Source organism: Dryobates pubescens, chromosome 11, assembly GCF_014839835.1.
Source record: "Dryobates pubescens isolate bDryPub1 chromosome 11, bDryPub1.pri, whole genome shotgun sequence".
Classification (NCBI taxonomy): Eukaryota; Metazoa; Chordata; class Aves; order Piciformes; family Picidae; genus Dryobates; species Dryobates pubescens.
The window spans coordinates 2829257-2854571 of NC_071622.1; the positions used below are offsets into that span (position 1 = coordinate 2829257).

The window sequence follows — 25315 nt, forward strand, 5'->3', positions numbered from 1 at the left end:
GTGGTGGAGTCCCCATCCCTGGAGGTGTTTAAGCAGAGCCTGGCTGAGGCACTTGGTGCCAGGGTTGAGTTCATTAGATGGTGTTGGGTGATAGGTTGGACTTGATGATCTCTGAGGTCTTTTCCAACCTGGTAGATTCTGTATTCTGTAAGGTTTATGCAGACACAAAAGAAAGAGTTAAATGCAATTAATTCCATTCATTCCAAACTAATTTCCAGCCTGTGCAAGACTCTCTGCTGTGACAAAAGCTGCAGTGGGTCCTCTCTTCCTAGGCTGTTTAATAGTCTCAGAATGAAAAGTCTGGTCCAATTTTCTAGTCCAGTTGCTTCCAGCCAAGCTGAAGCTTGTCATAATTAGGCCACTTTCATAACTTATTTACTCATCACCTGGTCTCCTGTGACTGTGACCAGATCCCCTCACCTGGGTGCTGCTGACCAGTTCCTTCACCACTGGGCATATTACCAACATCTTCTGCCCTGATTTTGAACCAACCACAGGGATCAGGTCGTGGACAAAAAAGCAAAGTTCACCAACCATGAAGAAAAGCACACAGAAGATATTTTGAAGGGAGGTTGTAGCCAGGTGGGGGTTGGTCTCTTCTCCCAGACAACCAGCACCAGAACAAGAGGACACAGTCTCAAGCTGTGCCAGGGGAGGTTTAGGCTGGATGTTAGGAAGAAGTTCTTCAAAGAAAGAGAGATTGGCCATTGGGATGTGCTGCCCAGGGAGGTGGTGGAGTCCCCATCCCTGGAGGTGTTTAAGAAGAGCCTGGCTGAGGCACTTGGTGCCATGGCTGAGTTGATTAGATGGTGTTAGGCGAGAGGTTGGACTGGATGATCTGAGAGGTCTTTTCCAACCTGGTTAATTCTATTCCACTCCACTCCACTCCCATTCCATTCCATTCCATTCCACTCCATTCCATTCCATTCCAATCCATTCTATTCTATTCCATTCCATTCCATTCCATTTGTTATGACCATGGGACCTGTACATATGGTTTTCTTCTCAACCCCTCCTGGCTACAACCTCCCTTCAGGGAGCTGGAGAGAGCAAGAAGGTCTCCCCTGAGCCTCCTCTTCTGCAGGCTAAGCAACCCCAGCTCCCTCAGCCTCTCCTCCCAGGGCTGTGCTCCAGACCCCTCCCCAGCTTTCTTGCCCTTCTCTGGACACCTTCCAGCAGCTCAACATCTTTCCTAACCTGAGGGGCCCAGAACTGGACAGAGCTGGGTTGAGGGTTGGCCTTGCTGGCCTCAGAGGCCATTTCCCCACCCAAACAATTCCATGACTCTCTGCTCTATTTATACCTCCTAAGCCAAGAGCTGTGCTAGGAGAGACCCTCAACGCCTGAACAAAGGCTTCAGCTTAATCAGCCTTCCCTCCCCCCCCACTGTTTCTATTGGCATTTCAATGACATTTTTAATATTTAATTTTAGACTTCCTTAATAACTGTCTTCAGCCAGAATTAAGAGAATGAAGTGGGAGGGTGATTAGAAGGGCCCTGGTGAGCCCAATCACAACTGGTTTGCCTCAAGTGCTGCAATACAATTTAACTAATATCAAGATGACCTAAAGTAGCAGCGAGCTGGTGAAACACTTCAACCCTCCTCGCCCTCTAACACAGTTGAAAGCACCTGATTTGGCCAGTTCAGTGATTGAATTCCTGGGGCAGCTTCAAGATAATTATGACAGAACACATTGGGGGGAAATGCATCCAGATAAATACTTTTAATGAATTAAATTAGGCTGCCGAGGGGCAGCTCTGGGAGGAGGAAAGGCTGAGAGCCCTGGGGCTGTTGAGCCTGCAGAAGAGCAGCCCCAGAGGGCAGCTGAGCAATGCTCAGCAAGAGATAAAGGAGCTGTGGGGAGCAAGAGGATGAGGCCAGGCTCTGCTCAGTGGTGCCCAGGGAAAGGATAAGGGCCAAGAGGCACAAAGTGAACAGGAGGAGAAACCTCTTTGTTGTGAGGGTGCTGGAGCCCTGGAGCAGGCTGCCCAGAGAGGTTGTGGAGTTTCCTTGTGTGGAGAGCTTCCAAACCCCCCAAAGCCACCCACTCAGCGTTTGAGTTTTGGATCCTGGACTTCCTTGGATCTGCTGAGAGCTACAATTTGCTCAGAGGAACAGGAAGAATAGTAGGGCACAGATGGAGGACAGCTCTGGGCTCCCCAGGTCAAGGGAGACAGGGAACCGCTGGACAGAGTCCAGGGGAGGCTACAGAGATGCTGAGGGGCCTGGAGCAGCTCTGTGAGGAGCAAAGGCTGAGAGCCCTGGGGCTGTTGAGCCTGCAGAAGAGCAGCCCCAGAGGGGAGCTGAGCAATGCTCAGCAAGAGATAAAGGAGCTGTGGGGGGCAAGAGGCTGGGGCCAGACTATGCTCATTGGTGCCCAGTGATAGGACAAGGGGCAATGGACACAGACTGGAACCCAGGAGGTTCCATCTGAAGAGGAGGAGAAACTTGTTTGGTGTGAGGGTGCTGGAGGCCTGGAGCAGGCTGCCCAGAGAGGTTGTGGAGTCTCCTTGTGTGGAGAGCTTCCAAAGCCAGCTGGGCATTGTGCTGCTGGGCAAGCTGCTGTGGCTGCCCTGCTTTAGCAGGGGGGTTGGCCTGGGTGAGGTCCCTTCCACCCTCATTCATGCTGGGCTTCTGCAGCTCTAGGGCTGTGCAAATATATTCTACTCCCATATTAAATTTATCAGTATTTTTATATTTATTTTATAGAGACATTTCTGTATTTATTTCCCCAGCTCAAGCATATTTATGACTCCTCCAGTGCAAAGTGCTAAATCACCACAACTATTCTGCATTCTTTTATTTCATCAGCAACAAAATAACCCATAAAATCACTGCTCCTTTCACTCCCACCAGGATGAGACCTTCCCTCAGACCTGTTAAAGCACAGAGCTGAACTAACTCAATACATCATAAGCCCACATCCCCAAATCAGTCACTCTAATAAAGGTAAGTCCTTTAGAATCACAGAATTGTCAGGGTTGGAAGGGACCTCAAGGCTCAGCCAGCTCCAACCCCCCTGCCATGGCCAGGGACACCTCACACCGCAGCAGGTTGCTCACAGCCACCTCCAGCCTGGCTGCAAACACCTCCAGGCAGGAGGCTGCCACCACCTCCCTGGGCAGCCTGTGCCAGGCTCTCACCACCCTCATGGGCAACAACTACTTCCTCACAGCCAATCTCAATCTCCCCATTTCTAGTTTTGCTCCATCCCCCCCAGTCCTATCACTGCCTGACAGCCTCAAAGTCCCTCCCCAGCTTGCTTGTAACCCCTTTCACATACTGGAAGGCCACAATGAGGTCTCCTGGGAGCCTTCTCCTTCACTCTTTCTGAGACCTCAGTGGACAGTTGTGCACAATTTTTAAACTGATTTAGTTCATCTCCTCCAAATCCCTCATTAGAAACAGCCTCATTGTAGTGGTCAGGAAGAGAGCAGCTGAAAAAATTGCTTGTAGGCCTGATGGAGTTAGCTACTTGAAGCACAGAATCATGGAATTGCTTTGGTTGGAAGAGACCTCCATGACCATTTGGCCCAGCCATCAGCCCCTAACCACTGTGGCCATCCAACCCAAAGTTCCTTGCCCACACATTTCTTGATCACCTCCAGGGATGGTGACTCCATCACCTCCCTGGGCAGCCTGCTCCAGTGCCTGACCATGGTTGGGTTCATTTACCTTGCAGAGAAGACCTCAGGGGTAGGGACCCTCCAAGGTTATCTTGTTCAACCCCCCTGCAGTCAGTAGGGACACTTCCAACTAGATCAGTCTGCCCAGGGCTACATCTGATTTCACCTTGAATGCCTGCAGAGATGGGGCCTTAGCCACAGGGCAGCCTGCTCCAGTGTTTCACCACCTTAATTGCAGGAGAACTTCCTCCTGATGTCCAGCCCAAATCTCCCCTGTTCCAGTTTCAAACCATTGCCCCTTGTCCTGTCTCCACAGGCCCTTCTGAACAGTTCCTCCCCAGCCTCCCTGTAGGTCCCCTTCAGATATTGAAATGCTGCTCAAGGTGTCCCTGGAACCTTCTCCTCTCCAGGCTGAACAGCCCCAACTCTCCCAGCCTGTCCTTGGAGGAGAGGTGCTCCAGCCTTGTGACCATCTGTGTGGTCCTCCTCTGGACCCTCTCCAGCAGGTCCATGTCTCTCTTTTGTTGGGGGCCACAGAGGTGGACACAGAGCAGATGGGCAGAATCACCCCTGCCCATCTGCTGGCCAGGCTTCTTTTAGAGTAGTAGAATAGCACAGCATAGCACAGCACAGCACAGCATAGCATAGCATAGCATAGCATAGCATAGCATAGCACAGCACAGCACAGCACAGCACAGCACAGCATAGCATAGCATAGCATAGAATAGAGTAGAATAGAATAGAATAGAATAGAATAGAATTAACCAGGTTGGAAAAGACCTCAGAGATCATCCAGTCCAACCTCTCACCCAACACCATCTAAGCAACTCAGCCATGGCACCAAGTGCCTCAGCCAGGCTCTTCCTAAACACCTCCAGGGATGGGGACTCCACCACCTCCCTGGGCAGCACATCCCAATGGCCAATCTCTCTTGCTGGGAAGAATTTATTCTTCACCTCCAGCCTAAACCTCCCCTGGCACAGCTTGAGACTGTGTCCTCATGTTCTGGTGCTGCTTTCCTGGCAGAAGAGACCAACCCCCAGCTGCCTACAACCTCCCTTCAGGGAGTTGTACACAGCAAGAAGGTCTCCCCTGAGCACAAGCTGTGGCAGTGCCCTCGGTGTGGGCAGGAGCAAGTGCAAGGCAGAGGCTCTCTGCAGCCCAGCCCAGGCAGTGCCTGTCCCCACCAGGTTCTCACTGCTGGCAGCAGCCCCTGGCTGTGCAAAGCTGCCCTGAACATCAGGCAGTGAAGTTAAGTGAAGATGCTGCTTTGCAGCAAGAACTGTTTGTGCTTCTGCCCCTTTCCCCAGAGCGTTTTTGCTGCTGCTTTGAAGGAAAAGAGTAAACTTTCCTGAATGAAACCAAGGCCAAAACTCAGGGAGAACAAGGACAGGAAGCTTGTTCCTGTGCTCCTGATCCCCGGAGCGTGAAGAGCTCTGAGCCGTTGTCACTGCAGACGTCCACACGTGTTCCTAAACCCCAGAGCTGGTAAAATGGGAGGAAAATCTCTCCTTAGATATCTCAGCACTTCAGCCTGGCAACTTATTAAATCCTCCTGAAAGAAAAGATTGGCTTTTAGGCTGGAGAAGAGCAGCCTGGAGGGTGTGGGGGGATGGAATCTTCTCAATGCTCAAGAAGAGCTAAAGGGTGGGGGGGAAAAAGATGGGGCCAGACTCTTGTCAGTGGTGCCCAGCCACAGGACAAGGGGCAACAAGGCACAAAATGGATCATGGAATGGAATGGAATGGAATGGAATGGGGTGGGGTGGGGTGGGGTGGGGTGGGGTGGGGTGGGGTGGGAGAGAAGGGAAGGGAAGGGAAGGGAAGGGAAGGGAAGGGAAGGGAAGGGAAGGGAAGGGAAGGGAAGGGAAGGGAAGGGAAGGGAAGGGAAGGGAAGGGAAGGGAAGGGAAGGGAAGGGAAGGGAAGGGAAGGGAAGGGAAGGGAAGGGAAGGGAAGGGAAGGGAAGGGAAGGGAAGGGAAGGGAAGGGAAGGGAAGGGAAGGGAAGGGAAGGGAAGGGAAGGGAAGGGAAGGGAAGGGAAGAGAAGAGAAGAGAAGAGAAGAGAAGAGAAGAAGAGATCATAGAATAGAATGGAATGGAATGGAATGGAATGGAATGGAATGGAATGGAATGGAATGGAATGGAATGGAATGGAATAGACCAGACCAGGCTGGAAGAGACCTTTGGGATCACCAAGTCCAACCTATCATCCAACACCATCTGAGCAACTCAACCATGGCACCAACCTAAACATAAGGATGAACTTCTTTGCTGTGAGGGTGCCCCAGAGGGTCTTCCTCCCCGTAGAGCTTCCAAACCCCCCTGGCCACTGTGATCCTGAGCAGGCTGCTGTGGGTACCCCTGCACTGGATGGAGTGGTCAGGCATTGGAATGGGCTGCTGAGAGAGGTGGTGGAGTCCCCAAGCCTGGCTGTGTTTCAAGGTGGTTTGGTTGTGGTGCTTGGGGCTATGGTTTAGGGGTGACCCCTGGAGAGCAGGGTTCTGGGTTGGACTTGCTGACCACTGAGGGCCAGCTGGACTTGCTGACCCTTTGCCAACCTGAATGTTTCTGTGATTCTGTGATCTCTGTTTCTGCATAATCACCAGGACCTGAACCATACCACATCAGCCAGAACTTGGTGTGAAATGTGCCTCTGTCTCCCTGCCTCCTGCCTCCTTGGAGGGAACCATCCTCACGTCGTCCTGGCTGCACTGAGCTCATTCAATCTGTAGCCAGCAGCAAACCCACAGCAAGCCTGCGGCTTGCAGATGGTCCTCTGCCCAATTAGGAAGGAGTGGGGGTTTCAAAGCCTTGTTTTCTTCTTCAGATGGGCATTCACAACTCTTACCAGGCCTTGCTTCCCAGCAGCTCACCTGCCCACAAGCCTCACAGGATCATGGACTTGTTTGGGTGGGAAAAGACCTCCAAGAGCATCCAAGTGCAACCTCCAACCAAAGGGCACCACAGCCACTAACCTGTGTCCCAAAGTGCCATATCCACACATTTCTTGGACACCCTCAGAGGTGGTGACTGAGTGGCACTGGTGACTGACTGGCACTGGCACTGGTGGCTGGAGACAGAGTGGCTGGAGAGCAGCCAGGCAGAAAGGGACCTGGGGGTAGTGGTTGACAGAAGCTGAACATGAGCCAGCAGTGTGCCCAGCTAGCCAAGAAGGCCAATGGCATCCTGGCCTGCATCAGGAACAGTGTGGCCAGCAGGAGCAGGGAAGTCATTCTGCCCTGTGCTCAGCACTGCTTAGGCCACACCTTGAGTCCTGTGCCCAGTTCTGGGCTCCTCTATTTAAGAAGGACATTGAGAGACTTGAAGGTGTCCAGAGAAGGGCAATGAGGCTGGGGAGGGGTCTGGAGCACAGCCCTGTGAGGAGAGGCTGAGGGAGCTGGGGTTGCTTAGCCTGCAGAAGAGGAGGCTCAGGGGAGACCTTCTTGCTCTCTCCAACTGCCTGAAGGGAGGTTGTAGCCATCTGGGGGTTGGTCTCTTCTCCCAGGTAAGAAGCACCAGAACAAGAGGACACAGTCTCAGGCTGTGCCAGGGGAGGCTTAGGCTGGATGTTAGGAAGAAATTCTTCCCAGCAAGAGAGATTGGCCATTGGGATGTGCTGCCCAAGGAGGTGGAGGAGTCCCCATCCCTGGAGGTGTTCAAAAAAGGCTTAGATGTGGTCCTTGGTGCCATGGTTGAGTTGCTTAGATGGTGTTGGGTGAGAGGTTGGACTTGATGATCTTGAAAGTCTTTTCCAACCTGGTTAATTCTATTCTATTCTATTCTATTCTATTCCATTCTATTCTATTCCATTCTATTCTATTCTATTCTATTCTATTCCATTCTATTCTATTCTATTCCATTCTAGTCTATCCTATTCTATTCTATCCTATTCTATTCTATTCTATCCTATCCTACCCTACCCTCTCCTATCCTATCTGCACATCAACAGGTCTGTGGGAACAACATTACCACCAACAGCAGCAGCTCTGGAGCTCCATATGGGAGCCATGCTCTAGAGAAACACCTCTCCTCCACACACAGCAGCTCCTGTTGAAGCCCAAACAGTCCTGCAGAGCGAGACCACGAAGCTGTCAGTCACTCCCTGCCAAGGAAGAAAGGACAAAGTTCTGCAGGGTCTCCTTCAGGCCTGGAGTACATTCAGCAGGAGGGTTTGCACTGTGTGGGACGTGGATCTCGGCAGGGGAGCACAGGGCTCTCCAGAGCTGCTGGGTGGTGCTGAATTATCTGAAGGTACAGAGAAGATAAGCGTGGCCCCTGCACAAGCATGACACAAATGCCTGCAGCTTCCCATCTTTTTTTTTTCCTTGGAGGTGTCACTTGATGAAAACCTCAACATGAGTCAGCAGTGGTTGCTTGCAGCCCAGAAGGAAGCTGTGGGCTGGGTTCCTCTCTACAACTACCTGAAAGGAGGTTGTAGCCAGGTGGGGGTTGGGCTCTTCTCCCAGGCAATCACCAACAGAACAAGAGGACACAGTCTCAAGCTGTGCCAGGGGAGGTTTAGGCTGGAGGGGAGGAGAAAGTTCTTCCCCAAAAGAGTAATTGGCCATTGGGATGTGCTGCCCAGGGAGGTGGTGGAGTCCCCATCCCCAGAGGTGTTCAAGAGGGGATTGGATGTGGCAGTTGGAGCCATGGTTTAGTCCTGGGGTCTGTGGTGACAGGTTGGACTCGATGATCTTTAAGGTCTCCTCCAACCTTGGTGATTCTGTGACTCTGTGTCCCTGGCCATGGCAGGGGGGTTGGAGCTGGCTGATCCTTGAGGTCCCTCCCAACCCTAACAATTCAGTGATCCCATGATTATGAAGCAGCACACACATCCACTCAAACTGAAAAGAAGAAAAAAGGGAATTGTTGATTCTGTTGGGCATTTCATTCCTGCAAGAGTGGCCAGGCACTGGCACAGGCTGCTCAGGGAGGTGGCAGAGTCCCCATGCCTGGCGGGGCTCAAGAAACCTGTGGCCCTGGCACTTGGGGCCATGGTTTGATGGCCATGGTGGTGCTGGGTGGGTGGTTGGAGCTTGACCTGAGAGGTCTTTTTCAACCACAGCAATTCTGTGATTAGCATAGATCAGCACAGAGTACTTCTTGCAGGAGCTGTTTCTGGTGCAGGTGTCTGAGGCTGAAGGAGGTTCTCTGTGTGTCTGCTGTGGGGTTTTGCTGTGCTGATGTAAAGGCAGAGGGAGAGGCTGGGCATGGTTCAGGGCAGCATCTGTGGCACACCTGCTGCATTTGCATAATGCCAGGCTGTCAGGAGCAGCCAGGAGCCCTCTCCCCTCCAGAAAGCACAGGCAGACCTCATTTAGTGAACAGTTTGATGTCTTTGGTGTTTCCCAGGCTTCACAGGGGGGGAAAAAATAGAATAGAATAAACCAGGTTGGAAGAGACCTTCAAGATCATCGTGTCCAACCCATCATCCAACACCACCTAATCAACTAAACCATGCAACCAAGCATCCTGTCAATGTTTTTAAACTGAACACAGAATCAAGGAAGAGGTTGGGCTGGAAAGGACCTTCAAGATCATCCAGTTCCAACCTTCCTGCCACGGGCAGGGACACCCTCCCACTGCAGCAGGTTTCTCAAAGCCTCATCCAAAGTGGCCATGAACAAACACCTCCAGGAAGGGGACCTCCACAACAGAATCACAGAGTACCTTTGGTTGGAAAAGACCTTCAAGATCATCCAGTTCCAACCTTCAGAATGCAGAATTAACCAGGTTGGAAAAGACCTCAGAGATCATCGAGTCTAACCTCTCACCCAACACCTCCTGACTACTCAACCATGGCTCCAAGTGCCTCAGCCAGGCTCTTCCTAAACACCTCCAGGGATGGCGACTCCACCACCTCCCTGGGCAGCACATCCCAATGGGCAATCACTCTCTCTGGATAGAACTTCTTCCTAACATCCAACCTAACCCTCCCCTGGCGCAGCCTGAGACTGTGTCCTCTTGTTCTGGTACTGGCTGCCTGGGAGAAGAGACCAACCTCTGTCTGTCTACAACCTCCCTTCAGGTAGTTGTAGCACTGCCTGGGGTTGCTGTGGCCAATGTGCAGAACCTGGCACTTGGATGTGTTCAATCTCCTGCCCTTGGCCTCTGCCCATCTGCCCAGCCTGTCGAGGTCCCTCTGCAGAGCCTCTCTACCCTCCAGCAGATCAACTCCTGCCCCCAGCTTGGTGTCGTCAGCACCATGGACTCGATGCCCTCATCCAGATCATCAATGAAGATGTTAAAGAGCATGGGGCCCTGGGGCACACCACTGGTGCCTGGCCACAGCAAAGCAGAGAGATTTTATCTTCTCTTTCTTTCTTCAATCTGGCATTCTAATCTTTTCCTTCTCTTCTTCCACGGAAGCAGAAGCTCCTCGTGCTGCAACCACAGAAGTGAATTTCCTGCCCCCTGCAACACGCCACCAGCAGTACAGGGACCACAAATTAGCCCCCCAAAGGGGAAGGAAACTGTGTGTGCCTGCCCAGAGCAAATTAGATTAGATGTTAGGAACAATTTCTTCCCTGCAAGAGTGGTCAGGCACTGGAGCAGGCTGCCCAGGGAGGTGCTGGAGTCACCACCCCTGGAGGTGTTCAGGAAAGGTGTGCCCAGGGCACTGTGGGGCATGGTTTAGTGGCCATGGTGCTGCTGGGCTGAAGGTTGGACTGGATGTTCTTGGAAGCTTTTTTCCCAACCTAACCAATTCTATGATCCTCTATTAATAAGAAAGGGGAAGAAAAGGCTCTCAGCCCCGAGAATTAAAGCCCACTGCTGATTAGCTCCATCATTAGCAATCAGTGTCTGTTGTCTCCCTGCCAGAGCTCCTTCTTCTCCAGCTTTTCAGAGACTGGTTAATAATTAGAAGAGCAAAGATGGGCAGGGTGTTGATGGTCTGGGAAGAGAGGCAGTGGAGTCTCCATGTTGCTCCTGTTTTCCACATCCACCTTCAGGCTGTGGTTCTCAGAGTGGTCCTTGAGCAAACTGAGCAGCTGATTTGTGCTTAATATAAGTTGGACTTGATGGTCTTAAAGGTCTTTTCCAACACACATGAGGTCTTTTCCAGCTCACCAGGAGCCAGCAGTCAGCACTTGCAGCCCAGAGAGCCAAGCAGAGCCTGGGCTGCAGCAAGAGAAGTGTGGCCAGCAGGGCCAGGGAGGGGATTCTGCCCCTCTGCTCCACTCTGCTGAGACCACAGCTGCAGCTCTGGGTCCACTTCTGGAGCCTCTGTGCCAGGAAGGGTCTGGAGGTGCTGGAAGGTGTCCAGAGAAGGGCCACGAGGATGAGCAGAGGGCTGGAGCTGCTCTGCTCTGAGGACAGCACTTGTTGCCGTGGTCTAGTCGTGAGGTCTATCGAGACAGGTTGGACTTGATGATCCTGGGGGTCTCTTCCAACCTTAGGTCTACTGTGAGACTGTGACAGACTGAGGGAGTTGGGGCTGTTCAGTCTGGAGAGGAGAAGGCTCCCAGGATGGTCTGGGCATGGTTTAGTGGCCAAGGTGTTCTTGGGTCAGTGGTTGGGCTCCACGACCTTAGAGGCCAACACAAACACATCTATGACTCCATGAAACTGCTTGGCATTTCTCACCCCAGAACAGCCCCAAACTGCCACTTCTGTGGGCTGCAAACCCATGGTGATGCTTCTCCTTACAGGAGGCCTGGGGAAAGGGTCAGCAGAGAAAGCCAGCCTGCAGCCCAGGCTCTTCCCTGCACTTCTGGCAGTTTACAACCCAGCAATTTATTCTTTTAATAAAACCACGTTTTTACAACTTGCTCTCTCCTTCCTCTCATGTCCTCATTAAATCTTAACTGGTTGCCTAGGAAGAACATCAAGGAGAAGCAGGACAGGATTATGCTCCTGAAAATGAGCAGCTTCCCAGAATTACCTTTCCCCCCAACACACACACACCTAAAAGGGCTGAAATTACTGAGAAGGGTTTCTTGGGACTCCAACAAAGGATGCCACAAGCAGCATGGGGACTGCCTGCATCAGGGGCAGCTGGCCATCAGGGAGCTGCTGGACTCACCATCCCTGGAGGTGGTCAAGAAACCTGTGGCCATGGCACTGGTGGGGGACGTGGTTTAATGGCCATGGGTGGTGTTGGGTTGGTGGTTGGACTGGATGATCTTAAGAGGGCTTCTCCAACCCAAACAACCCTATCAGCAGTCCCAGGTGGGAAAAAAAACCCCATGAGGGTGTGCCTCTGGGCAACCTGCTGGAGTGTGAGGGGTCCCTGCCCAGGGCAGGGGGGTTGCAACTGGCTGAGCCTTGAGGTCCCTTCCAACCCTGACAATTCTGTGATTCTCATTCTGTGTTAACTCTTGAAGCTGTTCCTGGAAAGCCTCAGCAGCCAAAGGAGGTTTTCCCCCCTCATCTTTAGCAGAGACAATGAAAACTTAAGATGTGAGCTCTGAGGCTGGAACTTGGCTCATTTCATCACCCAAGCAGGCAATGCAGTCTCTTCCCTATTATTTTAGCTGAAAACAAGTCTCACAACTAAAGAATCCCACAGAATCCCACCCCCCCCCCAGCACCCTGCTTTGTCCCCTCCACACCTCGGTTCCTGCATCTAGATGCCCCCAACCCTGTGCCTGGCATGCCACATCCTCAGGGATCTGCTACATCCCCAGGGATCTGCCACATCCTCAGGGATCTGCTACATCCCCAGGGATCTGCCACATCCTCAGGGATCTGCTACATCCCCAGGGGTCTGCCCCATTCTCAGGGATCTGCTACATCCCCAGGGATCTGCCCCATCCTCAGGGATCTGCTACATCCCCAGGGATCTGCCACATCCTCAGGGATCTGCTACATCCCCAGGGATCTGCCCCATTCTCAGGGATCTGCTACATCCCCAGGGATCTGCCCCATCCTCAGGGATCTGCTACATCCCCAGGGATCTGCCCCATTCTCAGGGATCTGCCACATCCCCAGGGGTCTGCCCCATTCTCAGGGATCTGCCCCATCCCCAGGGATCTGCTACATCCCCAGGGATCTGCCCCATCCCCAGGGGTCTGCCACATCCCCAGGGGTCTGCCCCATCCCCAGGGGTCTGCCCCATCCCCAGGGATCTGCCCCATCCTCAGGGATCTGCCATGTCCCCAGGGATGGCTCTTGGCCCCCACACTCCCACCTTGGGGTTCCATGCAAATTCCCCACCCTGCCAAACAGCAGCAAAGTCAAAAGGAGGTTGGGGGGGAGTGGTGGGAGTGCAAGTGACACCGACAGCCCCACAGTCAGGCTTCAACCCTGCTTCTGGACGTGCTGGAAGGTCCAGAGGGACTGTGCAGGCCTTCCTGGAATATAGGTTTGGGCACTCTGATGTTCAGAGCTCCTAAAATCCAACCAGGACAGCTGGAGCTGTTCAACAACAGCAAGGAGGAAGGAGCAAAACATCCATTGACTGTGCATTTCCTTACAGACACACATCACAGAGTGGCAGAAGCATTGGGTTGGAAAAGACCTCTAAGATCATTGAGTCCAAGCACCATGGCCATTAAACCATGTCCCCAGGTGCCATGGCCACAGGTTTCTTGAAGCCCCCCCCCAGGGATGGTGACTCCACCACCTCCATGGGCAGCCTGTTCCCACTTAACAGCCTTGTTTCCCCTGTTTATTCCCTCTCAAAGCATAACAAAGCTGAACACCTGAGTGGAAGCTCTGTGGAGCTTCACCACAACCCTGGGACCTGGCAGAGGGTGTGAGCCAAGCAGGGGCTCCAGCAGCACCCCCAACACCCTCCCCCCCTGGGTGATGCCTCTGCTCTGAGCACAGACTGAGGGAGTTGGGGTTGTGCAGGCTGGAGAGGAGAAGGCTCCCAGGAGACCTCATTGTGGCCTTCCAGGTTCTGCAGGGGGCTCCAAGAAAGCTGGGGAGGGACTTTTGAGGGTGTCAGGGAGGGATAGGACTGGGGGGGCATGGAGCAAAACTAGAAATGGGGAGATTGAGATTGGATGTGAGGAAGAAGTTGTTGCCCATGAGGGTGGTGAGAGCCTGGCACAGGCTGCCCAGGGAGGTGGTGGCAGCCTCCTGCCTGGAGGTGTTTGCAGCCAGGCTGGAGGTGGCTGTGAGCAACCTGCTGTGGTGTGAGGTGTCCCTGGCCATGGCAGGGGGGTTGGAACTGGCTGATCCTTGAGGTCCCTTCCAGCCCTGACAAGTCAATGATTCTAATTCTATGCTAACACTTCAAGCTGCTCCTCCAGCAGCACCCCCAACCCCCTCCCCTTGGGCGATGCCTCCACCGAAATGCACCTCACAGACATCAGCTTCACCTTCCTGCAGGCAGAAGATGTTGACTCACAGGCAGGGCAGCGCTGCCCTGCTCCAGCATCAATTATTGAGGGAATGCTCAGCGCTTCAGGCATGGTGCTGCCCTCATGCCACAGCAGAGAGGTAAGTTTTGAAGCCCTGGTGGCTGGAGAAGAGATTAAACAGGAGAAGCTGGATGCTGGGAGGTGGATCAACACGTGCCAGCAGAAAAGAGAGCTGATGGCCATCTTGCTGTAAGAGCCTGGCAACAACTGCCTTGCACAACCAACTTTGGATGCTGCAGTGCACAGTGACTGAGAAGAGCTAAATTCAGATGGCTACAGAGCTGGAACTGGGGAGGGGGGAAAGCAAACCACACACACACACACACAAAACAACCCTCCTTTTGTAACCCCCAAATGGCAGCTGACTGGAGGCTGTGTTTAAATGCACAGCCAGCTTCTGACCCTTCAACACTCAGCTTAATGGATATTAAACCATATTTATGCTGCAAACAGTGAGGGGGGGAAAAAACACAACTCAGGAGGAGCAGGGAGGATGTGCAGCAAGACTCGAGCTAAACAGCTCTGCCCACCCTCTGCATGCTCTTGGAAGGGTTTTCTCTCCCTGTGACCCTGCCTTTCCCCAGTCAACAGCAGTTGAAAGCAAAATGAACTCTGATTTGCCAGGAAGAGCCTGCAAAAGGCATGTGAAATGGAAGAAGTTGAAGGCAGGGCAAGAAGGATGGGACCCCAAATGTCACTGATCCTTAGGATGTTAACAGCAGCGATCTGGATGTATATTAAAAAGATATTTATGCCACAGGCAGTGAGGAAAAATTCAAGAGGAGCAGTGATGATGAGCAGCAAGACCCAAGATTAACAGCTCTGCCCACCCTCTGCATGCTCTGGGAAGGGTTTTCTCTCCCAGTAACCCTACATTTCCCTAGCCAATGCCAGCTGAAAGCAAAATGAGCTCTGCTTTGCCAGAGATGCCTGCAACCCCAACTCTGGTGTGCCAGAAGCCTGCAACCCCAACTCTGGTGTGCCACAGATGCCTGCAAACCCAACTCTGGTGTGCCAGAAGCCTGCAACCCCAACTCTGGTGTGCCAGAGAAGCCTGCAAACCCAACTCTGGTGTGCCAGAGATGCCTGCAACCCCAACTCTGGTGTGCCAGAAGCCTGCAACCCCAACTCTGGTGTGCCAGAGAAGCCTGCAAACCCAACTCTGGTGTGCCAGAGATGCCTGCAACCCCAACTCTGGTGTGCCAGAAGCCTGCAACCCCAACTCTGGTGTGCCACAGATGCCTGCAAACCCAACTCTGGTGTGCCAGAAGCCTGCAAACCCAACTCTGGTGTGTCACAGATGCCTGCAAACCCAACTCTGGTGTGTCACAGATGCCTGCACCCCAACTCTGGTGTGCCAGAGAAGCCTGCAACCCCAACTCTGGTGTGCCAGGGAAGCCTGCAACCCCAACTCTGGTGTGCCAGGGAAGCCTGCAACCCCAACTCTGGTGTGCCAGAGAAGCCTGCAACCCAACTCTGGTGTGCCAGAGAAGCCTGCAAACCTAACTCTGGTGTGCCAGGGATGCCTGCAAAATCAACTCAGGCTTCCCAAAGAAGGCTGTAAAATCAGCTCAGGCTTCCCAGAGAAGGCTGCACAAGGCAGGTGAAACGAGAGAAGTTTAGCAGCAGAGCAAGAAGGATGGAAACCCAAATGTCACCCAAAAGGTTCCCCCCCACCCCTCCCCCTGATGGCTTTGCTCCGGAGCTGGGGAGCAGCGCTGAGGTCTCCTTCAGCAAAAATCCTTCTCACACCAGCCCAAACCTCCCTCCCTGCCCCACCCCCGCGGAGGCAAAAGGAAGGTTTTAATCCTCCAGCTCTAATTTCATTTATGTAACGGATCCAGCTGCGCAGCCACCGCGGCTCCGGCGCGGTCTCGGGGCCCCCAGCGCCGCATGGGCTCCGGCTGAAACCCACCAGGAGGCAACCTCCAGAGGAATCCGGTGAATTATTATTGTTGTTGTTGTTGTTTTTAATTAGCTAGCTCCGAAGCGATCTTTGTTATGGGCTCTAATGAGGTGTTAGCGCTGGCTGAGCGTCTTCCCTTGCCTGTCAACTCCCCGAGTTGCCTCCTCTGCAGCTCCCGAGTACAAATAAGCCAGGCTTGATTTTGATTTCCTTGGATTCCCTTATTCCAGGGGGTGGGGGGAAAAGCATGAGGGCTTCAGGACACCTCACAACACAGAGGAGAGAGAGAGAGAGAGAGAATAAATTCTTTCTGAGCTGCCCTACATAGACATCTACTGAATTTTCTGTAGCTACTACAGCAGGAGCAAGGCTGACTCGCTGCGAAGCGGCTCGAAACCGCGGCTGAAAATTCCTCGCGAGGTGCTTGAACAGGGGGCTGAGGAGAGGGGGGGGGTCATTAAAGATGCATGGGGCTAAAATACTTCGGAGGGCTAAGTTAAGGCCACCCCAAGAGGGGAAAAAATTCGACCGGGCAGCGACTTTACAACTTCAAAACTGCGGCTAATGAAAGGAGAGGTTTATCACGAGCGCGGGGAAGGTTCCACCCAACTGCGATCAGAGATGGAGAGGAAACGCGTTGGGGTTTTTTTTCCCCTCCCTCTCCTCCCCACCCCATCCCCCCCCCCACCAAGTGCAAAAAAAAATCATGACAGAAGTACCACGGAGGAATCAAAAGTTAAAATCAGGGGTGGGGGGGAGGAAAAAAAAACCAAACCATGAAGAGCAACTCGAGGCAGAGGGTTAACAACCACAAATCATCCAGGAGGATTTGAGGGGATGAATGCGCGACTGGCTGGTAAACAAATTTTTGCTCCGCTCAGGCAGAGTGAAGACACCGTGAGGGTTCATTAGGAGAATTAATAACAGAGCCACGCTCAAGGATGCAATTTAGAGAGACAAATCCTATTTGCCACGTAAGAAAAAAAGGAGAGGAAAAGGGACAAACCAGCCCCGCTGCCCACCTCAGCCCGAGGAGGACCGTCCTCGGAGGCTCGGCGAGGCTCGGATGCTGCAGGAACCCCCTGAAACTGCGTCGCGTCCCCCAGTAGATGATTGCCAAACTTCTAAACACAGGGGCAAACCAGCTCCAGCACCATAATGGGATCCAGGAGCACCACAGCATCCCCCCAGGAGGGGTTGGGGCTCCCGGTGAAGCCCAAACGAGACTCCACCGGGGGCCCCCAACCCTTCTCAGGAGGGTGCAGCGGTGGTGCCGGGGTCATTCCCAAACCACCGCGACCACCGTGGAATCGTTCCCATGAGCCCCAAACCCGTTTCAGGGGGATGCTGCAGCGCTTACCGGGTCGTCCCCAAACCACCATGGTCACCGCGGGGTTATTCCACCCCCTGCCACCACCCCAAGCCCCGCGGATTCGCGTCCTACCTAAGCACCGCCGTGTCCCCTTTCCTGACCACCAGATTGTCCACGGTGGCTCCAGGGAAATCTCCACCAGGAGCAGCCAATCTCCCAGGGCTTAAAAACCAGCATAGACCGAGGACCACAATTGTCAGCCACTGGTGGGAGCCCCCGGAGCTCCGCACCAGCGGCACCATCTCCGCGTTTCTTCTCCTTGTGGGGCGACCCAAATGTTGTCCCCCAGCCCACCAACCACCACCACCACCACTCAACCCTAGGTAGCTCCGAGGTCCTGAGGATGGGGTGGGGTGGGCAATGAAGCTGTTGCCAACGCAGCATCCAGCGAGGAAAGGGGGTAGAGAAGAAGCCCAGGCTCGCCCAAGCAAGGCGGCGAGCGGGTGGCCCCCGCTGCCAGCCCCCGTTGCCACGCAGCCGTCGCCTTGGCAACCGTCCCGGCGGCGGAGGGATGCGCACCGCCTTCCTCCGGTCCCGTCCCCCCCCCCCTCCCCAACACCCCCCCGTCTCCAGCCTCCTCCCCCCCCCTCCCAGGCCTCCTTTGGCCCGCCCCTCAGCATCCTGCTTTGCTTTGCAGCCGCCGTCCTCTTCCCGCTGCCTGCCGGCTGCGCAGACAGCACCTTGCCCTCTCTCCCCGTGTCCTCTCCACTGCCTTGGCATCTCGGATGGAAAACGTCGTTCCCCCCCCCCCCCCCCGCTGTCCATCCAGTATCGGCAGACCACCCTGGTGTCCCCCTCCTCGACATCGCAGTTTGCAGCCCCCACCCCACTAGTGCGCATCGGCACCAGCAGATCTCCCCTTGGCGTCTTCCCTCCCACCCCGGTGTCCATCCAGACTCCCCCCTCGCTGTCCCACCCCATCCCCCATTACAATTTGCGCTTCCCCCCACCCTTGACGTCCCAGTTTGCAGTGTCCCCCCTCTCCAGGCCCGGGTAAGTATTCAGATCCCGTCTTTGGGTGTCCCCCTCTCGGCATCTCGGTTGGCAGGCGCGTCGCCGATCCCCGTGTCCATTCAGCATCGGCAGACGCCCCCTCCCCCCAGTGTGCCCCTGCGTCCCCCATACTTCACATCCCCCTCTCTCCCTCCCCCCGCCCCGGGTGCTCATCCAGAATCGGTAGATCCCCCCCTGGTGTTCCCCTCTTCGGCATCTCGGTTGGCAAACGTCCCCAGACGGTACCGGCAGCCTCCCCGCCCCCCCGCGCCTTCCCTTCGCTGTTCTCCCTAGCGTCCTTCCCCTTGGCATCCTGGGTTGCACTTCCCTCCCCCCGGCCCGGATGTCCTGTCCCGGGTGTCCTCCCCTTTGACATCCCGGTTTGCAGTTTCCCTCTCCCGGGTGCTTATCCAGCACCGGCGGACACCAGCCCCCCCGCCCCGGGCTGCGTACCCCTGCTCTCCCCCAGAACCACTGCGTCCCAGTTTGCACTTCCCCCCACCCTCGAATGCTCATCCGGAACTGGTGGAAGGCCCCTCGGTGCGTCCCAGTTCGCAGCCCCACCAACGAGTGCACATCCAGCACCAGCAGACCCTCCCTCGGAGGGGTTTGCAGCCCCTCCACCCCTGGCTGTGCACCCAGAACTGGTAGATCCCCCTCAGAGGCCCCCAACTCATGGAGGGCTTTGCAGCCCCTCCACGGGTACTCACCCAGCACCAGCAGCTCCTCCTCAGCACCCTCCCCACACATCATGTCCTGCCCCTCTGCAGCCCCATTTTCAGCTCTCCACTCCCCCACGGGGTGACCATCCAGCACGAACAGACCACCCCACCCACGGTCCTGCCCCACAGTACCCCAGTTTGCAGTCTCCCCTCCCCAGTTTCTGTGAGAGGCACACCCCAGCACTGGCAGATGGCTCAAAGGGTACCCCACATCCCACCTCTCATCATCCAGGTTTGCCCACCCTCCCCACCTCAGGTCCTGCATCGAGACCCCCCCAGCCTTGCTCCTGGCACGCCACATCCTCAGGGACCTGCCCCATTCTCAGGGGTGGCTCCTGGTCACCACACTCCCACCTTGGGGTTCCATACAACTTCCCCAACCTGCCAAACACCAGCAAAGTCAAAAGGGACTTCACAAGGAGTGCAAATGATACCAACAGTCCCATGGTGAGGCTTCAACTCTGCTGCTGGACGTGCTGGAATGTGGAGAGGAGCCATGCAGGCCTTTGTGGAGCATAGGTTTGGTAACTCTGATGCTCAGAGTTCCTAAAATCCCCCCAGGACAGCTGGAGGAGTTCACCACCAGCAAGGTGAAAGGAGCAAGAATCCACTGACTGCAGGCATCCCTGCAGACAGCCATCACTGACCTTTTTGGGCTGGAAAAGGCTTCTAAGATCATCAAGTCCAAACAGCCACCCAGCAGCACCATGGCTGTTAAACCATGTTGCCAGGAGCCATGTCCACACCTTTCTTTAACACCTCCAGGGATGGTGGCTCCCCCACTTCCCTGGGCAGCCTGTTGCAAACCAGCAATCTTGGTTGCCCTGCGCTCCTCTCCAGCTTCTCAACCACCCTCACAACATTCTCAGCCTCTGGAAACTGTGGTGCCCTCTTTTCTGCAGGTGTCCACAGATCACTGCAATGATTCATCCCGGGGCACGGGGTCACAGCTCAGTGGGATGGTGTGGAGTAGCTGTGTAAGCTACAACAATGTCTGGAAGCCCTCTGCTGCGAGGCCAGGCTGAGAGTCACAGAATCAGTAAGGTTGGAAAAGACCTCAGAGGTAGGGTAGGGTAGGGTAGGATAGGATAGGATAGGATAGGATAGGATAGGATAGGGTAGGGTAGGGTAGGATAGGATAGGATAGGATAGGATAGGATAGGGTAGGGTAGGGTAGGGTAGGATAGGGTAGGGTAGGATAGGATAGGATAGGATAGGATAGGATAGGATAGGATAGGGTAGGGTAGGATAGGATAGGATAGGGTAGGGTAGGGTAGGGTAGGGTAGGGTAGGGTAGGGTAGGGTAGGGTAGGGTATGATAGGATAGGATAGGATAGGATACGATAGGATAGGATAGGATAGGATAGGATAGGGTAGGGTAGGATAGGGTAGGGTAGGATAGGGTAGGGTAGGGTGGGATGGAATGGGATGGGATGGGGTAGAATAGAATAGAATAGAATAGAATAGAATAGAATAAGAATAGTATAGTATAGAATAGAATAGAATAGAATAGAATAGAATAGAATAGAATAGAATAAGAATAGTATAGAATAGAATAGAATTAGAATAGAATAGAATAGAATAGAATAGAATAGAATAGAATAGAATAGAATAGAATAGAATAGAATAGAATAGAACACAACAGGACAAGGGGGGATGGTTTGAACTTGGACTGGATGATCTCTTTGGGTCCCTTCCAACCCCTGACATCCTGTGAGCCTGTGACCCTCAGCAAGCCTCTGGATGATGCAGAGCTGGGAGCAGTGCCTGGACAGTCTGCTCTAGGGCTCCACAACCCTCACACCAAAGACATTTCTCCTCTTGTTCAGGCAGAATCTCCTGGGTTCTAGTTTGTACCTGTTCCCCATTGTGCTGTTGCTGGGTGCCACTGAGAAGATCCAAGCCCCATTATCTGTCTCCTTTATCTCTTGCTGAGCATTGCTCAGCCCCCCTCTGGGGCTGCTCTTCTCCAGGCTCAACAGCCCCAGGGCTCTCAGCCTTTCCTCCTCAGAGATCTGTTCCAGGCTCCTAAATGTAACCAATTCTCCTGCAGTTTCTTCTATCCCTTCAGCTCCCATATTTTGTCACCAGCATGAAGGAACAGCTACAGGAGAATTAAACACACAGAAGGGAATGAAGCAAAAAGCCAAGTGTGAAGCCAGTGACTCAGTCTGGAGTGTTTGTGCCAACTGCTGAACCAAAACTTGAAAACAACAAATAAATGGAGCTGTTCTGAGCAGCTCCAAACAGAAACGTGCAGTTGGGCTGGAAGAAATATCCTCTGTGTTTGGAGATCCCAGAGCTGGCACAGAATCCCTGAGTCCCAGCATGGTGGGGTTGGAAGGGAAGCCTGGAGATCATCCAGCCCAACCCCCCTGCTAAAGCAGGGGCACCCACAGCAGCTTGCCCAGGAGCACAATGTCTGGAGGGGTTTGGAAGCTCTCCACACAAGGAGACTCCACAACCTCTCTGGGCAGCCTGCTCCAGGCCTCCAGCACCCTCACACCAAACAAGTTTCTCCTCCTGCTGAGGTGGAACCTCCTGGGTTCCAGATTATCCTTTTATTTCTTTACTTAATGGTTGTTGTTTTTTTGGCAAGGAAGGTGAGGTGAACCCAACATGTGAGGAGCCAGAAGCAAGCTGTAGTTCTCCAGATAAGATGGAAGATTTCCATCGACTCTCCATGGCAAGAGTTTCATTCCTTGTGCACAAGGCTGAAAATCCTTCCCCCTCTCCCTCCCTCCTCTTTCCCAATAGAGAGGAAAGGAAAGGGAAGGAGCAAATCCACCAAGAAATAACTTGGAGTTGGCTTGGAAGTAGAGAGGTAAAGAATTTTCTTTAAACAATAGATGTATACAACAGGTAGGGTTCACAAAGGGTAGGGGATGTGGCACTTGGTGCCATGGTCTAGTAGCCATGAGGTCTTGGGTGACAGGTTGGACTTGATGATCCTGGAGGCCTTTTCCAGCCTTGTTGATTCTATGATTCTATGAACAAGGATGGATGGGAGAAAAAAAATGAGAGTACAAAACCAGTCTCTGAAGAGGTGTGGAGGCAGCAGGGAGAAGGATCAGGCCTGACCACGTGGCAGAGAAGCAGGGAGCCAGCAGCAGTCCTTGTCCAGGCAAAGGCAGGGGCCAAGAGAGCTAATGGCTGCAGTCTCCTCCTTTGTATAGGCTTGCTGGGCAGGGAGGGGGAGGGGAACAGAGTCAACTCGGTTTCCCAGGGGGAAACTCCCTGCAGGGAGGGCAATGCTTTCACAAGCCCTCCTTCCCCTGCTTCCAGGATGGGTGTAACCCATCACATCCTATCACTACAGGCCTTTGCAAACAGCCTCTCTCCATCCCTCTTGCTGTGTGAGGTTCCAGACCGTTTCGTTCCCCGGCGTGCTTTGGACCCTGCCTACCAATCGGCTTACCGGCTAATTAGCTTACCAGCTGCTAATTACCCTCATTACACCACAGGTGGGCAGGGACTTGGCTCTGTTCCCACACATTTTCGCCTTGGTTGCAGGATGGACACCACATTGCCTGCTCCCAAGGACCTCCATGGCAGCAGCACTTCTGAGGTGGTGGGGCCCAGGGTCCCCAGGCTACGGTGCCGGAAGGAAGGGTGCCCCCTCATTTTGTTAATTGCTCTAATCAAAACCTTTCTACAGAGCTCTGCCAGGAGACACCAGGCCATTTCCATGCAGGCATTAGTTTGCACTGGGGATAGATGTTTCTCAAAGAGCTCAAAGGTTTCCATCTAGTTGCCAAATGTCTTTGGTTGGCACCACCCGCAGCATCGGGAGAGCCACCTGAGCCTTGCCAGGACTTAAAGGGGCCAGAGAGGAAGCTGAGGGGACAGACAGAGTTGGAGTTGTTCAGCATGGAGAAGGGAAGGCTCCAGGAGACCTGCTGGTGGACTTTCAGTGTTTAAATGGGCCAAGCAGAAAGGTGAGGACAGACTTTTGGGCAGGGCCTGTCGTGACGGCACAAGGGGTGATGGTTTGGACTCGAAGAGGGAGATTCAGACTGGAGGGAAGGGAGAAATGTTTGACACTGAGAGTGGTGAGAGCCTGGCCCAAGCTGCCCCCACCCCTGGAAACAATCCAGGTCAGGTTTGCTCAGGTTCTGAGCAACCTGCTCCAGTTGCAGTGTCCCTTCTGACTGTGGGGCATTTGGACTGGATGCCCTTGAAAGGTCCCTCCCAACCCAAACATTCTATGGTTCTGCAAGTCCAATTTCCATCACTGGGGGTCATTGCCTTAGCTGAGTTTTTAACTTGACAGAAGAGGGCTGCAGAAGCAGCTCTGCCCAGAGCAGACATCAGAAGATGTGTGTAACAAAGAGCCCTCAAAGGAGGAGCGGCTCCATGGGTGCCTTTTGATAAGACACAAGCTCCAGGCTGAAAAGCCTCAAGTCCCTCAGCAGCTCCTTGTAAGACTTTCAGCCCAAGAAGTTTCAAAACCAAAACACTCCAGGACCAAAGAACTCCCTGAAGATGCAGATTCCCAGCAGGCTTAGGAAGAGTTGGGGCTTTCTAATAGACAAGACATTCACAGTCTCACAGTATCACTAAGGTTGGAGGAGACCTCGAGGATCATCCAGTCCAACCTGTCTCCACAGACCTCACTTCTCTTGTGCATCCTCTCATGTCTGGGAGGACAGAGAATAGAATAGAATAGAATAGAATAGAATAGAATAGAATAGAATAGAATAGAATAGAATAGAATAGAATAGAATAGAATAGGGTAGGGTAGGGTAGGGTAGGGTAGGGTAGGATAGGATAGGATAGGATAGGATAGGATAGGATAGGATAGGATAGGATAGGATAGGATAGGATAGGATAGAATCAACCAGGTTGGAAAAGGCCTCAGAGATCATCAAGTCCAACCTCTCACCCAACACCATCTAAGCAACTCAACCATGGCACCAAGTGCCTCAGCCAGGCCTTCTTAAACACCTCCAGGGATGGGGACTCCACAACCTCCCTGGGCAGCACGTTCCAATGGCCAATCTCTCTTGCTGGGAAGAATTTCTTCCTCACACCCAGCCTAAACCTCCCCTGGCACAGCTTGAGACTGTGTCCTCTTGTTCTGGTGCTGGGTGCCTGCCTGGGAGAAGAGACCAACCCCCACCTGGCTCCAACCTCCCTTCAGGGAGTTGGAGAGAGCAAGAAGGTCTCCCCTGAGCCTCCTCTTCTGCAGGCTAAGCAACCCCAGCTCCCTCAGCCTCTCCTCCCAGGGCTGTGCTCCAGACCCCTCCCCAGCCCTGCTCTGGACACCTTCAAGTCTCTCCATGTCCTTCTCAAACAGCACAAGGAAGCAGAACAAACAAACCCAAAGGTGGAACAGTTTGTCCTTTATCCTGTGCAGAGGCATCAGGAAGTGCAGAGCTGACACAGCACCTCGTAAATCAGCTTGGATTTTTTTCAGCCAAGAGAGGCATGGAAAGGCTACTCTTACACAAGATCTCCCTGCTCCCTTGTGCCTGGTGGAAGCTCACACACACCTCTGGGCCCTTGGCTGGCTTCCCCACACCTCTGTGGGACAGGGCTGCACGCAGCACAAGGCTATCAATAACATGCAGTCATATGTGGGTGAGTGCAAACATTTCCTTCGCCGTATGGTCTGCGAGGGGAATAATTGCCAGTGCCAGCAGCTCCCTAATGCTGATGCCAAATACACACAGATAATGCTGTCACCCTGCCATCAACCCACAGCTTCCTATTTTAAGGCACACAAGGGAGTGCAGTTTGGAAACATCCTCCAGAACTAGAGAGCCACAGAAGCCTTCTGGTTGGAAGGGACCTTGGTGATCATCCAGTCCAGCCGCGCCAAGGCTGGGGCCAAACCCTGCCCCCCAGCACCACAGCTCGGTGTGTAGAGGCACCTCCAGGGATGGGCACGCATCCTCCTCCTTAGGAAGCCTGTCAAGTGGTTGGGAACTCTTTCAGTGAAGAAGTTTCTTCTAAGATCCATCCTCAATCCCCCCCTCCCCACCCCGTGCAACTTGAGGCCTTTTCCTCTCTTGTTCCTTGGAAGAAGCAACCAAGCCCCAGCTGGCTCCAACCTCCTTTCAGGGAGCTGTAAAGAGCCAGGAGCTCTCCCCTCAGCCTTCTTTTCTCCAGGATGAAAAGCCTCAAGTCCCTTAGCAGCTCCTTGTAAGACTTTCAGATGAAGAAGATCCAAACCCCAAAACCCTTCAGAGCAAAGAAGTCCCTGGAGATGCAGATTCCCACCAGGCTTGGGAAGAGTTGGGGCTTTCTAACTGTTCACAGCTCTTTGGCTCAGGAGGACAAAGAGCAGAGTTTGCCATGCAAAGAGGTAGACTTCAATAAAAGGAATGGAATGGAATGGAATGGAATGGAATGGAATGGAATAGAATAGAATAGAATAG

The 25315-nt window shown here is 53.6% G+C and overlaps 1 protein-coding gene and 1 non-coding gene across 3 annotated transcripts in view; one reads left to right on the plus strand and one right to left on the minus strand.

Moving 5' to 3' along the window:
- Positions 1 to 17713, minus strand: part of NEGR1 (neuronal growth regulator 1) — a 291886-nt gene extending 274173 nt beyond the window's left edge. For both annotated transcript variants that reach the window (XM_054165418.1, XM_009910800.2), the window contains exon 1: positions 17290 to 17713. In XM_054165418.1, the coding sequence (XP_054021393.1) occupies positions 17290 to 17459 (170 nt within the window). In that variant the 5' untranslated portion in view covers positions 17460 to 17713. The remainder of the gene's footprint in view (positions 1 to 17289) is intronic.
- Positions 7843 to 7944, plus strand: LOC128897584 (U6 spliceosomal RNA). Its single transcript, XR_008462471.1, has one exon. It is a non-coding gene; the product is annotated as a U6 spliceosomal RNA (small nuclear RNA).
- Positions 17714 to 25315: the final 7602 nt, after the last annotated feature.